Source organism: Mauremys reevesii, linkage group 1, assembly GCF_016161935.1.
Source record: "Mauremys reevesii isolate NIE-2019 linkage group 1, ASM1616193v1, whole genome shotgun sequence".
NCBI lineage: Eukaryota > Metazoa > Chordata > Testudines > Geoemydidae > Mauremys > Mauremys reevesii.
Genome location: NC_052623.1, coordinates 250,083,607 through 250,104,393, shown reverse-complemented (window position 1 = coordinate 250,104,393; position 20,787 = coordinate 250,083,607). Strand labels below are relative to the sequence as shown.

At 41.0% G+C, this 20,787-nt stretch overlaps 1 protein-coding gene across 8 annotated transcripts in view; it reads left to right on the top strand.

Moving 5' to 3' along the window:
• CACNA1C (calcium voltage-gated channel subunit alpha1 C) overlaps positions 1-20,787 on the top strand; it is a 638,168-nt gene that overhangs the window by 46,555 nt on the left and 570,826 nt on the right. For all 8 annotated transcript variants that reach the window (XM_039546114.1, XM_039546165.1, XM_039546156.1 and 5 more), the window contains exon 3: positions 734-839. In XM_039546114.1, coding sequence (XP_039402048.1) covers positions 734-839 — 106 coding nt within the window. The remainder of the gene's footprint in view (positions 1-733; positions 840-20,787) is intronic.

Genomic DNA, 20,787 nt, shown 5'->3' with positions numbered 1-20,787 from the left:
ATGTACACAAAAATACAATTAAAAAAAATCCTATTTCAGCAAATAGATTATTTTTTAAAAAAAATTCCTGGCTTGAATCCTTCAGATAAGGTGGTGCAGTATGAAAACTTTAAGACAGGCCACTTTTTGCCTTAACAACCTTGATCATGCCTTTTAAACAATCTCTGGTCTCTCACACTCACTCACTCTTAATTCCTTTTGAGATCAAAACTGAGGAAAGAGACGCTGTGTTAAAAATATATCTCAAGCTATTTGTTACAGATTCTAGTGCTTCATTGAATGTCTTTTTGAAATGTGAGGGGACAGGGTTGAGAAATGCTAACCTGCTGTCAAAAATATTTAAAATATATAGTCCTAAATGGCCACTGTGTATGGACAAGAGAAACTGTATCACAAAAGGAAAGAGAGGTCCTGTCTGAATAGGCATTTCTCTTAAAAATAGCACAGCTACACATGAGGGGAAACTTAAGTAAAAGTCAATCTAAGTAAAAGAAGAAAAAACATTTAAGAAATCTGTGTTTACTCTGGCACGCGACTGGCCTACACTGCTTTTGACATATTAGGAAGAATCTTGGCTGGGACCTCCTAAAAGCACTTAAAAAGGCATATGTTTCTTTTCAGAATATAAGGGGCTTGGAATGTTTTCTTTAAACAGAATTCTTATAAATCTTTTTCTTTTTTTTTAACTTGTGTGTGCGCATTTCAGAATAACTTCCTTAACTCCATTCCTCAGACCATTTGAAATAATTATTTTACTGACTATTTTTGCCAATTGTGTGGCCTTAGCTATCTATATCCCCTTTCCAGAAGATGATTCCAATGCCACCAATTCCAATCTGGTAAGTCCTCACAGGTGTCCAATTTTACTCTTTTGTAGGCCTTGTTTAAAACTGACTGGAGAGTTGGTCAGGAGCTAAGGAGAAAATAAGTCGTGCATCAACTCCATACAACAGAACTGTGGATTTTAGTTTTGAATGCTGTATTGCTCTTTATCCATATTAGCACCTGTCTCATCAAGGAAAGAATATTCCAAAAAACTGTGAGAATCCTATATGTGGTGTTTTGGTTAGTAAATCTGAATGTGCTGTAGAAGTGTTTGGTAAATTTAAACTGCAGGTGTTTGCACAGAATATCTTTAATTATAGATTGCTATGCCTTTGTTTCATTAAGTGCCTTTGTTTAATTGATAAGGTCCTTCTCTCAGGTGATGTACAGCAGTGCAGCTTGGTGACTAATGTCTAGGAAGTCGTTAATGTTTGCACTGCACGTTAGGACTTATGTGTGTTTAAAGGGTTTTTTTCTCTTGCCAGGGAAGATTGCTATTTTTGTTTCCATTGATGCAAATGCCAGTATTTTGGGATAGGTTGTCCATGGAAAAAGGAAGGAGTGTTTACCTTTGGCTTAGTGTGAAGTCATAGCAAAGAACTCTGTACAGGCGGAGCACAACACAAAACAGAGGTCTGGAATGCCATCCACAGAATTAGAATAAAACTTAGCCCTCCCTCTGAAAATATTATGTGAACAAATCTAATGATCTGATTGGAACAGAATGAAGTCTTACTCTGGGAGGGTAAGACTTGAGATACTGTGCTCTTACCCCAGTTGAACCTCTGTGGCATGAAAGACCTTTTGGATGGATAGAGTGGGGAAAATAAGGGCCATTTCTCCTAAACAGAGACAGCTGGCATGTATGACTTGTTAAAAATGTCACGCTATTCTCTGGGGAACTGGTTGTTTTGATGAACTATTCTCTCGAAGTTGTCTAAAACAAATTGCAGTAAAAACAAAGACTTCCAGATCTTTCCTGGAACATAGATCCTGGGCAAAATCTTAAATTTACTTTTTTGCTTTGAGAGAAAAGGCGGGTGAGGTAATACCTTTTATTCGACCAAGAAGAGATATTACCTCATCCACCTTGTCTCTCTAGCTGACGCTAGCCCATTTGGGGTCCTAAATAGGAATATTTTTGCCCATCTCCAATACTAAAACAGCCAAGTTCTTATAATAAAAAGTGAATAGGGGCTCCCCTTGAGCTGTTTGGGGTGCTAAACAATTGCTTAGTCTGCTTATGCCTAGCACCGGTTCTGCAAACAACCTTCTTGCTTTGAAAAGTCTTTAAAAAGTTAAAAACAGGGGAAAAGTGTGTGCCTGTTCATACGTTTTCAGCCATTTTCCACTTAGCTTCAAACTCATATTGGGCTTTCAACAAGGATGTTTGTGAATTGGTATCATTACCTATTGCTATTTGTCCTGCTGGCTGATTGAACTGTTGGAATCAGAGTGCTGGATGATGATGATCATGGGTTGTGTGGGTGTGTGGATAATTTACTTTAACAATAAAACATGTCCCTTTTCAGCAATGGCCATCTTGTAATAAAAGTCAAACAATAGTGTCTGTATCTCATACAAACAGGAATTTCCCTTAATGGCCATTATAATAAACAGAATACTGTCTCCTTGTCTACTATACATTTTGATTTATAACATTAAAAGATACAAATGAAGCAGATTTGAAGCTTGGAGAACTTCAATTTCATCCTATTCCAGAACTAAGTGAAATTGGGCTGAAGATACTTGTCTTATTTCAGCATCATGAAACTACTGGATAATGGCAACTGAGTAACATTTCAGATAAACTTTGGTAATAGGATCAGGTAGACTGAAGTTGGCCTGTCTGGCATAATGATTAAAATGAAGCTGAGCAACTTCCATGCAGAGATCTGTTGCACACATATGGTACTTCTGTTTAATATCTCACCTCATGCCATGACCATACTATCAAAACATCTCCTCTTATTTGTGAGTGATATAATATAAAATACAAGAATTCCTAGGGACAGGTTAGTAAAAGGTGTCCACTTTACTTGGGGCTGGGTAGAAATAATTCATTTATTTGGGCAGCTGGTCTAGGGAGTTAGGGGAAAGAAAAAAATTAACTGTTTCCCTATGTCCTGTTGTTGTTTTGATCTCAGTGGAATAACAATTTAAAATGTCAGCAAAGGCTCACGTCGTAGGTCAGGTGTCCAATGGCAGTGAAGTGTGGTTTCATTCAGTGGCGGTAAGGCTTTACTTTGTATTATGTGCTTGGTCCTGGAGCATTGACTGCTCAATGGCCTCTTGTCCTACCCTGCGGCGTATTATCGGCTAGGCCAACAAGGCCTAGGCCTAGGGTGGCAAATTTGCAGGGGCGGCAAATTTGCTTGCGACCCCTCCCCAACTCCGCCCCTTCCCCAAATCCCAGGCCTGCTTCCTCCCCCAGGCATGCCGCGCTTCCCTCCTTCCACCTCCCTCCCAGGCTTGCCGCGTGAAAGTGCTGGGAGGGAGGGAGAAGCAAGTAGCGGCAGACTCCCCACCCCAGCTCACCTCTGCTCCACCGCTGCCATCCCCCGAGTGCGCCACAACTCCCCTTCTCCCCCCTCTCTCCAAGGCTTACTGCGGGGGAGCAGAGGTGAGCTGGGGGAGGAGGGGGCGGCAATTTTTTGAGGGCCTAGGGGCGCCAAATTTGTTAATCCACCACTGGTCCTGCCCCTTGTAAAAGGGGCATTCTGTTAAAATTGATAGAATGTCAGGACATAACCTGGTTGGTTCATCCTAAGGGAAACCTCCCCTTTGCTGAATTAAGCTTTCAAGTTGTATTTCAGTCAGTACAGCTGTTCTGCCTGTTAACATTTTGCTTTCTCTCACAAGGTGATATGCCCAGGTTTTAATATTTGTACCTAGGAATTTAAAAAAATACATTGTATAACCTAATTTACACAAAGTGCATTCCAAAATGCTTCACAGAAATGTGGAATATAATTAGTTAAATATTAAGCAATAGCTAAGAGAGAGCAGAGCTAAGAGGTTTAGATAAGGGTGAAAAGATGTGTTCTGCAGAGATTTGGAATGAGATGGAGAGTTGATGGGGCAGAGGTAGAAGAAAATTGTTCCAAAGGGCATCAAGTGCAAAGCAGAGGGCTCTTGCACTCAAATAGCCAGATTGTGTGAAGGGACAGAGAAATAAGGGCTTTAAGTGGAGAGAGAAGGATTATAAACCAAACATACTCCTGTTCTAAACCCAAATGTACTTCGTGGAATACTTTTGCTTGCAAACACTCAGCTATCAGTTTATTTTGTTCTCTAGTTTAGGAGTCTAGAATCGCAAAGGATTATTTCTTCAATAGAAAGGGTGTGCCCTGTTTCACTGTGGGTATGTTTATATTGTGTGCAGATGGGCATATATGGTGTTATCTCTTTCTTTTTTAAAGAGTCAGTCTGACTGAAAGGAAGTAGAATGTGTCTAACTGCCCAGGGAAAATCTTTTCACTTGGGTAACAAGTCTTGCTTCACATTCACTTTGCGATTTCATTTGGGGTGGGAGGGGGAAGGTGGAGTATTACCATAACAACTCTTCCATCCCTGATTTTCTGAGACATGGAGAATCTTCTTCAAGAGACACATTACCCAGTATGTGATGTGTAACAATTTTTTTTAATAAGGTTTGACAAAATAAAACAACTGTTTTCCAATAAACTGGCACACTTTCCTCAGGCTGTGAATACTACTTTTCTAATATCTCATTGTCACTTTTAAAGCAACTTTATCTTTTGAGATGGGGGAGAAATAAAACAATTTTTAAAAAAAGTTAATGGCAAGGAGGTGGTTGTTGGGAGAGGAGGGAGTTGTGGACTGTGTGAACTTCAACCAGTGCTTTTCTTTTTGTGTAAAGCTGAGCAAAATGGTGGCTAATATGGTTTCACTGAATAATTATGATCCGGGTAAATTCTACCTGTGAGGGTATGAGATTAATCAAAAGTCAAACAGGACATATTTCTACTCTCCATAAGAATCTTGCTCAGAAGTACATATGCCTCACTCCACATGGATAATATCCATTGACACACATTCACCTCCCTCTTTTTATCACCTTTGCCATTAGGTACGATACATGATTTGCACTAAATCAGAAGTTAGGAACATACATGAGACTTATATGCGGTTCAAATAGCACAGGCCCTTACCATCTGAACTGAAAGAGAATCTTCATAACATGTTAAGATGTTAATATAGGATCAAAGACACACAGATGAAAAGTTCTGTTTCCATCTGTGACGGGCACTTGTGCATATATACATAAGCCAGTTCATTACAATATTAATATAGGACTTGCTATCCTGGATTACATCATCAAGCCATTTTAACTGGGTGTAGTGATGTAGACTGTGTTGTGGAGAGTTGCCCATAAATGTGTTAGGTTCCTGGGGCTGGTTGGAAGCTCCCGTCCTCAGTGCTCTGCATGTATATAAATGTGTTTTCTGGGAGTGGCTCCTACAGGCTGCTGTCACCCTCGTTTTTAGACTGTCAGTGATGCACAGTATCATCACCTAATGGTGTTTATGCGCCATGCAGACAGGGTCCCTCCCCAACAAGTTCCCGGCTGTTACGTGGCTCAGTCTGTTTCTGCCTTGACCATGAGAGATTCCTGCAGCCAAGCAAGGAGTCAGGAAAAGAGCCACTGTGTAGCTGCCCTTCTTTCTCAATCCAGTAACAGAGAAAGAAGAGAGTGAGTCAGGGGTCATTGAGATCTCTCCCAGCCCATCACCAGTCAGGCCCCAAACACCAGCAGCATGAAACCCAGGCTGCATCCTTACTCAGCCAATCCGTGAGTTTTCCACTTCCCCTTAATTCAAGCCCAAATAAGGGGAATTTGGGGGTGAGTAGTCAGGTCTCCAAGACAAATATTGTTGAAGCCAACAAGGGAAGGGAGGGGAGTGGAAAAAGAGATGGAATGTATGAGCACTGATGACATGAAAAGAAGAGCAGAACTCAAGAGCTTAAGGAATGATGGACACACAACTGATTAATTGATTGGCTAAGGACAGAACTGATTTCGTGATTGAGAGGGAGATACAGCAGATGAATTGGGGAAGGAAAAGACAGAAGTGAATTGTCGGGGGTGGGGGGACTGGGTAAGAACTGATGGAAAGGGGCATGCAAAACTGATTGATGGGTGGTGAATGTGCATACAACTAGACTGAATGGGGGTGGAGACGAGGAGAACAGATTGTGGGGGAGGATAGGATGAATATTGCTGTGGTCACCTGGCATCTTCCAGTCAAGGACTGCCTCTAATTCAGTGTTTTTCCTTCAGCAGTGGCTAGCACTGTACCTGTTGTTTCAGAGGAAGGCCAAACTTCCCCATAACAAATAATCAAATCATGTATACATTTCTAATGCTCCAGAGTATTTTTGTATTTACCAGGCAGGCATGCAGTGGTCATAAAGACACTCAAAAGGATACTGAGGTGTACAGTGGAATGACCAGAACTTTTTATAACATTTTATGGTACAGTTTGCCTGGTGTAAGGAATACTGGGCCATATTCACCAGTGATTTACACACTGTGCAATCCCAGTTAATGGTCTAACTGTGGCGCATTGTCTAGTTTAGTGTTTTAAAACTATTTTTCCGAATCAAAATCTTTGACTACATTCACCCATAGACTTATACCAGTTCTTGAATAGCTTTTGGGCATCATGCATGTGTTTTATTTCTCATTTCTTCCTTTTTTGTGTGTCCATGCAATGCTTATGTTTTGTATATTTTTTTAATTTAAAAGTACAATACATATGAAAGGCCACTTTTTTAAAACAGCAGATATCTGTGTTTATAAAATTAGGGTCTGAGCTGCCACTGACTTCAATGAGCATAATATCAGGCTGCTGAAGTCCTGGAATAATAGAAATATGCATGTAGCTTCTACGGTTTTCATATTTACGCGTGCACACACACACACACACTGTGTACACTAAAAACTTATTACACATACATATGGAAAGGAATAGTATTAACTGCAAAATCATTTTGGAACTAATGAACTCAACTAAAGTTTTGCTTAAATTTACAAATGAAAAAAGCTCACACAGAGAGCAGTGATGTGTCAGGAAAAATGAAACTAGTTTGAGGGGAATTAAAGTTAGCCTGTTGCATGGCTGTAGTTGATATGGAGTCTTTGTGCTTGTTATTCCTGGCGATTATGCATAAAACCAGAGATAATGTACCTTTAGAATAAAACTATAGGCTGCGTAAGATAGGAAGCTGAGAGGAAAATGCTTCTGTCATTTTACTGGCAATTGCAAAATGGCACACCTGGTCAGTGTCACAGCATGGTGATAACATAACTAGGTTAAGACCAAGATTTGCAACACATTCCGTATAACACTGCTCACTTGACTGTTTATGCTTTTGGATAAATATCAGGAGAAAATTCATTGTGGTGTTTTGATGACCCTGCTTTCCCTCTCTCGAACTTTTTATAGCAAGGAAATCCTGTGCTGCAATAGTTAAACTAAACATTCTTTTTCTGTGCTCATTTTTATGTGTGTTTACAGTTGGATGTTACCTTTTGATTAACTTCTTACAACTGAAATATGCCCCTTGGATGAAGAAAGATGGGATTTGTACATGCCTATCAGAGATTGTGCCAGCCTGTCTGCTTGTGAGTGTGCCTGCCTGTGGAAAGTGGGCTTGCCTGCAAGATAGAGTACAAATATGTGTCTAGTTTGCTGACTGGCAATTATGTTTGTATTCAATTGAATGTATGATGTCTGTACAAAAAAGGAGAAAGTATGTTTAATCTTTTTGCATTTGTATCAGACACACAATGAATGGGTATATAATACTGTGGCTTGATATATTGTAATCTAGATACTGGTAAAAAGAAGTCTAATCAGTTTGCTCATCACAGAATTCTGAAGGTCACATACTGAAGTGGCATTCTTGCAATTATATGGTCCCTTCCAGTATACAAAGTCAGAAGTAAATTTACAAATAATATCTTAAATAAAATGTAGCAATTCTGGAAATTATTTGCTTAGTGTCTGTCACCTTCCTGGGATCTTCACTTGTCACCCGGGTATTTGAAGGCCAGTGCTGGACAGTTTGTATTTTACATTCACACTAGTTTTAATATCAAAAGAAAAACTTTGCCAAGAGGATGGAAATTGTTTTCCATTCTCTGTGTTCTGGTTGCTTGTTAATCTGCTGTTTCAAACATTGCCACTCAGTGATTCCCTCCCTTGATTTTTCCCATGGAAGAGACTCATGAGGGCGATTGGGTCAAATCCTGCAAGTCCTTAGTCAAAAGTCCCTTTGGCTTCAATGAGAAGTTTTCCTAGAGTCAGCGGTAAGGTCTATAATATGCAGGATTTTATTTTCAAAATGAATTGAACAAAGCTGGTCAAAATAATGGGGTGGGGGAATTGCAAAAAGTTGAAATTTGAATGTTTTGACCAGCTTTAGAATTGAAATTTGCAGATCAGGAGCCAGCTTTCCCTTCTCTATGGTATGGACATCTATCATTTGGTTTGTTTTTATTTCCCTAGTATATTAAATCTGAACGTTCATTTAAGTTTGTAATTCAGTACTTTTCACTGATTCTAAAAGTTAAATTTTTATCACTGAGGGAATAATAAACATACATGTGTGGAAACATGATCTTTCAGTGAGTTTACTAGGGGTAAGAGTTTTTCAGCACAGCTCTGTAAGCACATAACAATAAACATTAGTATTATGAATGTTACATTAGCAATAAGAGTGCCCAACCACAGTCTGGTCCCCATTGTACTACACACTGTAAAAACACAGACACAGGGACAATCCCTGCCTCATAGAGAAGATGAAACAGAGACACATAGGAGTGAAGCAACTTGCCCAAGGCCACACAGCAGATCAACAGCATTTTCAGGACTAGACTCCAGATCCCCTGGGTCCCAGGCCACTTCCCTATGTCTTGGATCACAGTGGTTTCATAGATATCAGGGGCGGCTCTAGCAATTTCGCCACCCCAAGCATGCCGCGGGGGGCGCTCTGCCTGTCGCCGGGAGGGCGGCAGGCGGCTCCGGTGGACCTCCCGCAGGCACGCCCGCGGGAGGTCCACCGGAGCTGCCTGCCGCCCTCCCGGCGACTGACAGAGCGCCCCCCGCGGCATGCTGCCCCAAGCACACGCTTGGCGCGCTGGGGTCTGGAGCCGGCCCTGATAGGTATAACTGGTAGCAATTCCTGTATTTGGGTTACTTAACACTTTCCATTATAAAAGATTCTTGCAACTTTTTTTAAAGCATAAACCCTTCCATTGTTTGCAGCAGGCTTTTGAAATTGCTAGGGAGAAATCCCTGGGGCCAGAGAAGCACCTTTTCTTTGTCCCATGAAATTCTGCTCAGGTTTTGTTGAGAAATCACCATTGCACAGCTCTTGCTTGCTTTCCTCAGAAAAATTGTTGGCAGCTTGCCAAAATAATATTTGAAAAAGAAACATTCTAATCTAAGGCCGGGCTTGTGCCACTGCAATGGGAACCTCAGGAGAAGATAGCTTTGCCGAGAGAGGGAGACAGACCCAGGCCAGTCACTCCTCCGACAACACTCCACCAGACTTGGCACAACGCCCAACTCCCTCTCAACTATGAGGGCAAGGCATGGAGAAGGAGCTCCCCTCGTCTCATCTACAGCCTGTTCCTGCTGCCAGCAAAGTACACCTCTACCCAGATATAACATGACCCAATATAACACGAATTCGGATATAACGTGGTAAAGCAGCGCTCTGGGGGGGCGGGGCTGCGTGCTCCAGTGAATCAAAGCAAGTTTGATATAACGCGGTTTCACCTATAATGTGGTAAGATTTTTTGGCTCCCAAGGACAGCGTTATATCGGGGTAGAGGTGTAGTTAGTCAGCATAGCTCAGCTACAGTGCTGAAGAGTCTGGGTTTAAATCCTACCAGTGATTCATGATGGGGTGGGGAGTTGCTACAGTTGTAAATAATAAAATTTGTTTTAACTTTTTCCTTTAAAAAAAAAAATAGGAAATTACTTTAAACCCCCCCCCCCCAAAAGAATGTTGTGTTGCAAAATTGAACACTTTAAATTAGGAAATGCCAGAATGTAGGTTGCCAGGCAACCTTAATTTGGCCCCATTTGTTCATTTGGATTATGATAGTCTGCAATTACATGATCACATATGATTTTTTCCCCACTGTCTTATTCAGTGCACAGTCTAAACAGGGCTCAGGAAATGAATCAGGATCGTGTAGTGAATGAGGCTAGTTGTATGATCCCTGCTTCATTTGCTCTAGAAATTGAAAGGTGTGTAGAAAACAAAGTAGGGGTTTGGAGGAAAAGAAATGAGGGCCTTGTGATTAAGACAGATTTATGAGACACAGGTGAACACAGTTTGATCCTTGTCACTGCCACACTTTCCTGTATAATGTTGTGCAAGTCACATAAGCCTAAACTTGACAGGTGGCCTCTGTGTTTCTCACTGTTTGAGTTGCCAACTTGAGACATCTTGGATCTGATATTCTGAACTTCTGAGCACTCACAACTTCATCAGAAGTCAGTAGGTGCAGTGAATGCTCAGCGTCACTGGCAGTAATGCAGCATGGTCTGAAGGAATGAGCACTGGGTGTGGAGTCAGGTGGTTCAAATCCTTATCCTGGCTTTGTCATTAAGTCACTGTGGCCTCAGGCAAGCCTCTGTCTCATCTTTCCCACCTGCAAAATAGGATGCTGCTGGTCTCACAGAGGAGATAAATTCATTGAAGTCTATGAGGCATTCTGATACTACGGTGATAAGTGCCCTAGAAAAGCCCATCAAGAAAAGAATAATTGTGTATTCATCCCATAGTGTGAAATAAGTATGGCTGTGGCCCAAGATTGAGTGAAGAGGATAAAAATAGTGAACAGCTACCTAACTCCCTGGGCACCATCCACCCCGTGCACTGAATGAGGGTGGGGTCCTGTGGGAAAAATCCTATGTGATCATGTAATTAAAGACTGTAGAATAATACATATGCACAAGGGGGCCAAATTAAAGTTCAAAGAGTAACTTAGACTGGGGGAGTTCCTAACTTTCATGTGCTTGACTTTATAACCTAAGTAACATTTTAAATGTAATTTCTGAATGTGCATACAGTGGAACCCCGATGATCTGATCTAATTGGGACCAGGGCCAGATCAGATAACCAAACATGTGGATAAACTGGAGAATGGGTGGTGGGGCTTGAGCTTTGAGCCTGAGGCAGCCAGGGCTTGGGCTGTTGCACTGACAGTAGGAGCCCGAACTGCCCAGGGCTGACAGCAGGTGCACCCGCTGGCCATGGCTCACAGGCAAAGCTCCAGCCATGTGGGGCTCAAAGCCTGAGCCCCACCACTGTCAACCCCAGGTGGCCAGTGGTTCGGTTAATAAGGAGAGCCGGATAATGGAGGCTCGGTTAAATGGGATTCTACTGTCTATATTAAACTAATGTTATTATTAAGATTGCAAAGTCAAGAACTCGGAAGTACTTAACTTGGCAACCTTGATTCTCTTTTAACGTAGTTTTTTTTAAATGTAATTTCCTAGGTTCTAAAAAGCAAACTCAAAAAAACCCAAATTCCATCATATGGCATCATATTGACACCACCATGGTTCATCAGCAGGACTGGAACCTTTGAATCAATCACACAGACCTCTGCCACTTGAGCTAATGATAATTGATAGCAGTTATAGATTGTCATCCTCTATGTGAACCAGCACAAGAGGGGGGTTGAGACACACACTTTGCCAGAGTGGTTCACAGATATTTGCTGACAGCAAAGGAATGGTGAGACTCAGAAATCTTGGGTACCATTCTCCATTCTGGAGGGGAGTGTGATCTAGTTGGCACAGACACTTCTGCCTGTCTTCCCCAAGCTTGACCCCATCCTCACCAACCTGTCCCTGTCCCAGTCCTGTCTCCTCCCCACCACTAGCTCCTTGTCCCATTCTCCTTGCCTACCCAAACCTGGTCTTCACTTCTCAGGCTTCTCATCCTAACCCCTCCCAGGCAACACATCTGATTTGTGTCTTCCTTCCCTACTCCACGGGCTCCCAGTTTCCCTCCCTGGATTCCAGTGGCAGAGCTAAATGGGAGGAGGGAGACTGTGCCCCCAGCAGCTTTCAGGGGTAATTGTAGTGCCTTTTCATGGCAACAGGTATAACTGAAGGTGGGACCATCAATGATCCATTAATTGCCCCCCTCTCTCCCAGGCCCCCTCTCTATCACTGCTCAGAACCTGGCTCCAGTACTGGGTTCCTCATCCAATCTCTCTCCCTGTCCTTGGCTGTCCTTGCCTCTTTGTCCAGCCAGTTCAAGTCACCTCCTGCTCCTCCTCCAATCTGTGCCCTCTTCCCTCCCAGCCAATGGGCTCCCAGTTCCTGCCCCCACTTCCTTTACTGGCTTTCTCCACTCTCCACACCTACTGCCAGTCAGACTTCCTATTCCCTCCAACCTCCAGTCCCAGTCTCATTAAATTCCTTGGCCAGATGGTCCCATTTCGCTCACAGATGACTCCACTCTCTCCTCCACTGGATCTGGCCCCCTTGCCCTGGTCCAGTTTTTGTCCCTTCTGCACTGAAATACGACAGCTTCCTCCTCCACACTGCCTGAATGCCAGCAGGGAGGTCATTGGGAGTGCAAAAGAGACAGACTCCCTGGTTTTAGTTCCTGTGCCCAGTCCCACCGCAGCCAGGAGCAGCAATTACAGGGAAACACCTCTGAGCCCAAATAGTCTTGGCCCTGAGCACGTTTAGTCACTATGTGGGGATGGAGCTTGTGCAATCTCGTTAGCACTAGGAATCATGACAGGCTCAATTATGCTCCATTAGGATGGCATCTTTGGAGATTTTAGCTGTTTAGCTCTAGGAAGTGTCTACTGAGTATGTTAACTGCAATTTTTCAAAGGCTTATAATTTGGCCAAATTTGGGTTAATTTTCATGGGGTCAGCAGAAGGCAAATCTCAGACACACAGGCCACCACTTGCCAAACTTCAAGTCCCTGCTCCAAAGCATGAGGGTGCTAGAGCATTTCAAAGAAAAGGTCTTCAGAATTTTTTAAATATATTTTTCTTACCCTCATTCTCAGAAACATCTGAACTGAACTTCTTTGGCTAAAATAGTCTAAAAATATTCAGCTTGAGTCAACCATCCAGTATGGAAAATTTCAGCCTAAATGGTTAAAATTTGGCAAAGCTATGAACAGCTGAAAACAGGTTCGCAATAATGCGAAGCATTGGGCAATCTTAAAAATAATAAAATTGTCAATATGAATGTATAACAAAATGGTTTACAGAACCAATGATATAATGAAAATTATGTAATAATTACAGAATTAACTGATATATAATGCTGTAACTGTATTAAGTACAATTATATTATGCAAAATGTAATAAAGTTAGAGAATAGGGACTTGTCTACACTGGAAAGTTTTATGGGCAAAGTTCTGTTGGCATACTGCTATCAACATAGCTTTTTCAGCAGAGTATGTCCACATTTAGCTGCCTTCACTGGTACAGTGTGTCCTTGCAGCATCAGGTTACATTGTAAAAGATGTGTAGCACTGGGCAGGCATCTGTGTGCACCCCATGCCACCTTCTGGCACATTACTTTGTGGGATATTTTTGCATTGTGTTGTCAGATAATAGCACTCTTTTCAGGGAATTGTGGGAATTTGAGGTCAAATTCCCACAGTTCCCTCTGTTTCATCCTATATTCTACTTGTTTTTGCACCATTTTTAAAAATCCACACAGTTCCCTCTGGTCCATCCTATTATATTTTCCGCTACTTTTAAAGTTCTCCTGGTTCTCACTCAGACCTGCATCATCTATTTCTCCTTTCTCAATGAGCTCCCCCTCATTCTGCAGTTCTGGTCCCTCCCCACCTCTGGAGGTAGTGAGGTGTCCATTGTCCATAATGGATTAGATGAGGAATCCCTGCGCAGTATTGCATTGAGCTATACACAATAGTGGCAGCTTTTGTTGCCTGCCTTTGTCCTCTGGTAACCTTCCTGCAGCTCCTTCTTCTTTGCCTGGCAGTGGCACTCATACTTGTCGTACCCCAGCTTCTACATTGCCTTTGAAATATTGGAATGTACATCTTTATTCCTGCAGGAATTCCACAATCCTACCAGCACAGCTCCTTCTCCCCACAGACTGAGGAAATCCAGGATCTCTTTCCTGGACCAGGCAGCAGCACGAGGTTACGCTGGAGTTTTACCTGGAGCCATACCTGTACAGGTGTGCCTGCAAAGGTGAGCTAGCAGGAAAAGAGGCTTCCAGTCACTGGGACCCCTGGCAGCAGAGTTAAATATTTGACCAAAGCAGTCACTGCCCCCGGGACAGGTGCATTTTGGGCTTGTTGCTGGAGGACTGGTTGTACCAGTACAGGTACTTCTGCATTCATATAGGCATTGTGCCAGTAGAACTGTGTCAGTAGAGGACGTATGTCGTGCAGGGAACTGGTTTAAATTCACCAGCAAAACTTCAGGGTTTTGTTGGCAGGATTCAAAATTGTGTTTGGACATGGGCAAGGCTGTGCAGACAGAAGGCAAGTTTTGCTGGTAAAACTTTGTAATGTAGACCAGGCATAGTAGAGGGAGAGGTACAGACTGTTGGTTTTCATATGACATTTGAAAAAGAAATACATAACTTCTGTGGCAGAGAGAGATTATCTGGGAAGTCTGTTCCAGCTAGGAGCTGCAGATGAGCAGACTCTTGTACCAACAGCAACAGAGCTTGTTAGAACAGAGAGCTGTGCTAGACTAGAAGAGGGCTCAGGAAGAGAAGCGGGGAGAAAGAAGTTCTGTGTCGTAAACTGGAATAAGAACATAGGAGCTTTTAAAATCGAAAAGGGCAATTTTGACCTGGATTCTGAAAAGATGTGGAGCCTATGCCGGTATCTTCAGAATGGTGGTACTATGTTTAGATGATATTCAAATTGTATATTTTGTTTATGGCAGGTCCATACTTCAACACAAATGCTATTTCCCCAACCATTTTCCCCTTTGGTTTTAAACTGTTTAAATTTCTGAATGATCATAATATAATGATGTCCCTTTAGAATGAAAAAGTAGCTATTAGGGCTGTCAAGTGATTAAAAAAAATAATCACGATTAATTGTACTGTTAAACAACAATGGAATACCATTTATTTTAAATATTTTTAGATGTTTGCTACATTTTCAAATATATTAATTTCAATTACAACACAGAATACAAAGTGGATAGTGCTCACTTTATATTTGCACTGTAAAAAAAAATAAAAAATTGTATCTTTCAATTCACCTCAGACAAGTACTGTAATGCAATCTCTTTATCATGAAAGTTCAACCTACAAATGTAGAATTATGTAAACAGAAAAACCCTGCATTCAGAAATAAAACAATGTAAAACTTTAGAGCTTACAAGTCCACTCAGTCCTATTTCTTGGTCTGACAATCGCTCAGACAAACAAGGTTGGTTACAATTTGCAGGAGATGCTGCTGCCTTCTTCTTGTTTACAATGTCACCTGAAAGTGAGAACAGGCATTCGCATGGCACTGTTGTAGCTGGAGTTGCAAGATATTTATGTGCCAGATGCACTAAAGATTCATATGTCCCTTCATGCTTCAACCACCATTCCAGAGGACATGCTTCCATGCTTATGATGGATTCTGCTTGATAATGATCCAAAGCGGTGTGGACTGACACATATTCATTTTCATCATCTGAGTCAGACACCACCAGCAGAAGGTTCATTTTCTTTTTTCGTGGTTTGGATTCTGTAGTTTCCACATCAGAGTGTTGCTCTTTTAAGACTTCTAAAAGCATGCTCTACACCTCATCCCCCTCAGATTTTGGAAGGCACTTCAGATTCTAAAACCTTGGGTCAAGTGCTGTAGCTATTTTTAGAAATCTCACGTCAGTACCTTCTTTGTGTTTTGTCAGATCTTCTGTGAAAGTGTTCTTAAAATGAACATGTGCTGGGTCATCATCCGAGACTGCTATAACATGAAGTATATGCAGAATGTGGGTAAAACAGAGCAGGAGACATATGATTCTCCCCCAAGGAGTACAATTGATCCATTATTTTTTTAATGAGCATCAACAGCATGGACACATGTCCTCTGGAATGGTGGCCAAAGCATGAATGTTTAGCATATCTGGCATGTAAATACCTTGAAACGCCAGCTACAAAAGTGCCATGCGAACAGCTGTTCTCACTTTCAGGTGACATTGTGAATAAGAAGCAGGCAGCAGTATCTCCCGTCAATGTACAAAAACTTGTTTGTCTTAACGATTGGCAGAATAAGCAGTAGGACTGAGTGGACTTGTGGGCTCTAAAGTTTTACACTGTTCTGTTTTTGATTGAAGTTATGTAACCAAAAAAAATCTACATTAGTAAGTTACGCTGTCATGATAAAGAGATTGCACTTCAGTACTTATGAGGTGAATTGAAAAATACTATTTCTTTTGTTTATCATTTTTACAGTGCATATATTTGTAATAAAAATAATAATATAAAGTGAGCAATATACCTCAATATTGAAAATGTAGAAAAAAATCCAAAAATATTTAATAAATCTCAATTGTTATTCTATTGTTATAAGTGCAATTAATTTTTTTAATTGCGATTAATTTTTTTGAGTTAATCACGTGAGTTATATATGATTAATTTACAACCCTAGTAGCTATTATTTGTAAATCCTGAAAATCACTGTAGGTGCATTGGATGTGCCATAGGCTTGTGCTCAGGGAAAAGAGCACAAATGAAGAGGGATGCAGGGAGAAGTTTACAGTACTGGGTTCTTCAGTATACTTTATTCCTTATCTCTGTAAAAATAATAAAACCTTGAAGCCCTGGAAATGTCAAAATAAAGTCAAGAGAAAACTGCAGGTACCGTTTGCGCTGATGGTTTTGCTGCAGATTTACTTTTCTTCCTACATCTTCAGGGATCTAGTCTCACCATAATCAGTACATAAAAATCCCATTAATGATAAAAGGAGTTATGTGCCTATATCTAAAGGCGAAGTAGACAGCTTTATGTAAAAGACCCATTTAGATTTCTTTATATGTAATTCACATTGTTGCAGATTCTGTAGTCAGTAATGAGGCAAAACTCCTATTGACTTCAGTGGGAGCTTTGTTTGATTAAGGAACCCATAATTTGACCCATTGCTGCTAATTTACTGCATACTTGTGACAAACAGTTGCTGCAACCTTGGGCCCTGCTGTTACCTCCAAAACCTTTGGCTTTAAAGACAAAACATTGACCCTTTGTATCTTCACAGAAAAGAAAAAGGAAAAATCATCTTAATTTACAACTCGTTTAGAAACAAAAAAGAACCAAAAAAAGGTGTTTGGCAAAGGAAGGGCAAAATCATCACAAAGGAAGGAGTCCTTTGCATCTCTGATGTAGAGGACTTCAGTTCTCTTCACTTGAGTTTGTCTGCGTTTAGCCTAATATTCCCAGCAAATGTTCAGAAGTTATTACACCTTGGTATCATGGTCCTGGATTGCATCTTCTGTGACATCTCCTTCTCCTACAATAAGAATGTCATCAGCTACCATCTTAATGCCTAGGAGTCCCTCTAGTGCCAGGTTGGTTTACGCTGGAACACTTCTGGGACTGGGCTGATACCCATAGTCATTTATACCCAGTGGTACCTGCCAAAACATGTGGCAGGGGCAGTCAGGTGGCTGAATGGCTTATCCAGCTCAATGTGCCAGAACCCATTCTTGACAATACAACACAGTGAACACTTTTGCCATGGATCAGTCAGTTAGTAAGTCCTCAATCATTGGTAATGGCTAGTGGGTGGTACTCGTGTCTGTCAACTACTGCAAACTGCAAGTGATAATATCTTTTGTTTCATGAATTCCTTATGGACATCCTGTATTCACCTACTCAGGATAGTTTTCTTGTAAATCACCAACATATGGACTGAATGCCCTTCAAAGCCTGCGACTGTTCCTCTCAAATTTGTAAAAAGGGGATCACCATTGAGAAATGCAAGGATTTTTTAAGACTGAGCCTGATTTACAGCCTAGGCCGATTTGAGGGGAAGGAGACTGGAACAAAACCTATTGTTTCTGAATAGCAGAGCATTAACCACCAGGAGACTGGGCCTATCACCGATGCTGTTCTAGTAAGAAACCAAATATTGGAAGTTCACCAGTTGGAGGAGACTTCCAGCACATAGCAGGAAATCTTAATTAACATCTTAACATATTCCATTTCAGCTGAGTATTGGAGTGCTGCCTTAATTTCCAGTGTGCTGCAGCATATCTCCTTAGCACCTCATTAACATGTCCCATTGCACCTGGACACAGGAGCTGTCTTTGAATTTTCATATTTTAGTAACCTTTAGCTATAGCCTCAATAGCCTTCAGTGTATTTGTGTGTGTGTGTGTGTGTGTGTACGTACACCTTTAAGGAATATGTATTTTGTTTGGCTGAGCCATTAGAAATTAATTATATTTGCAAACTGTTATACATTCATGCTGTAAATTCATATCCAAGCACGGTGAGCTTATCCATGCAGAACTTGGATTCTAAGACAGTAGATCTTGCCCCACACAGCATATGTATGGCTTGAAGACTGTGCCTGTGTTACCTCCTGCACTTGCTGATGTTACTACTTATGATAGTTGGTTTGGGTTCTCTCCAGCAGTGGTGTCAGCACCTTAAACCACATGAACTAAATTGGGCAGTGGCAGGATCCAGATGCCCAGTTCCCTACAGTACATGCTTTCCAACTGCAGCATTTAGAAGGTTTCCCAGATGGTTTTGTTGGCAGCTATGCAACTACTTTTCAAGTTGCCTTGTTAAACTTGTACTAATAGAGAGTGTTGGGATTTTGGAATGTTTCCTGTTTTACTGGCCTGCTGTTAGCTCATTGGCCATAAGGCTTGTCTGCAGGAGTATGTTGGGATTGGATGCAGTGATCATCTACACATGATAGTCTTCATCTGGTGTATTAGAATATAATTCTATTTAGCCATAGCTTTGCTAAGCTTGTTAAAACTAACAAGTATCTACAGTTATTTCCAGATCTAAAATAATATTCAGAGATACATTCTTATGCAGTGACACTTTAAAAAGTATATTTTTAAATATGTACATTGAATATTAAACCTCTGATATTCCAGGTACCTCTATCCAGAAATAGGCAGTGCATTCTGTATTATTATTGTGGTTGCTATTTATTTAAAATCACATATAGTGCATAATTAACTTAGTGCCCTTTACTTCTGTATTCTCTAATGTGCCCTGATTTGTCATTTAACTTTTTTAAAAAAATTCCAAATGATGTGGGGACCTTACAGCATTTAAGAAAAGTAAAATTAAGTTGGTCAAAAGACTACAGAAGGACCCTTCCTCAACCACATAACATACTATGCCTACAGTGTAAAATCTGAACCCTGTTTAAATGAGATAATGCAGCTGAACAAATGGCCACATAGTTGCAGACTTTTTTAAAAATTGCTGCAGAATTATATTCCAGAACCTAAGCTTATATTTTAAAAGGTCTCTTTTCCTTATGGTCACAAAGATAACCTTAAAAATTGGAACTGGATGTACATTGTTTCATGAGTACTTGCCTGAGTTTGCAGACAGTATGAAAAAATACATCAGAAACAAAGTATGAACTGCTCCCATTCATCCCAGTTGGTTGTTAACATTGAAATATAATTATGACCATTTAAATGTCAACATTCACAATGTCACTGCTGTTTGATTAAGCAGATACGTCAAACTAATGTAGCAGATACTGGGTTGGTTTGTACTGGGGTATCTAATTATTAATGATCCCAGGGGCGGGAAGAAGAAATTCAGTTCTCTGTCCTATTGAAAGTCAAGATTGCCTTTGACAAAAGGGAAAGGGTAGATTCATAGACTCATAGACTTTAAGGTCAGAAGGGACCATTATGATCATCTAGTCTGACCTCCTGCACAATGCAGGCCACAGAATCTCACCCACCCGCTCCTGTAACAAACCCCTAACCTATGGCTGAGTTATTGAAGTCCTCAAATTGTGGTTTGAAGACCTCAAGCTGCAGAGAATCCTCCAGCAAGTGACCTGTGCCCCATGCTGCAGAGGAAGGTGAGAAACCTCCAGGGCCTCTGCCAATCTGCCCTGGAGGAAAATTCCTTCCTGACCCCATATATGACGATCAGTTAAACCCTGAGCATGTACGCAAGACTCACCAGCCAGCACCCAGGAAAGAATTCTCTGTAGTAACTCAGATCCCACCCCATCTAACATCCCATCACAGACTACTTGGCATACTTACCTGCTGATAATCAAAGATCAATTGCCAAATTAATTGCCAGAATTAGGCTATCCCATCATACCATCCCCTCCATAAACTTATCAAGCTTAGTCTTAAAGCCAGATATGTCTTTTGTCCCCACTACTCCTCTTGGAAGGCTGTTCCAGAACTCCTCTCTAGTTCCAAAAGTCTTAACTGCTTTCTAGAGGACTAACTAGGTATTTGCTTATGCAAATATTGCAAATGCATGCATGATTGAAGTAATTGGATATACACAGGAACAATTTTCTCAGCCTAAATCTTCTGAAAATAAGACTCTGTAAGTACAGTAGTCATATAATATACGACACAGCATTATGCATATGTGTGTAAATATGATGGATCAGATCTGCAGCTGGTATAAATTGATGTAGCTCAGTTACATTGATTTATACCTGCTAGGAATCTGGTTTCACGTCTGCTACTTTCTATCAAACCAGTTTGACTGCATCCTAATTTTTATAAATCATTAACAGTGTTTTTCCATCGTCAAACTGTAAATCAAGCCTCAGTGGTGAATCACTGCTTTTTTTTTTTTTAAATAGATCTGATCTTATTTAACATTCTCACATTGTTCATTCTCATTTCACAGTCATAATTTTTTATCAATCTCAAAGAAGCATAGATTGTGTGACTGTTTCATTCTGAAATAAACAAGTTCTAGTT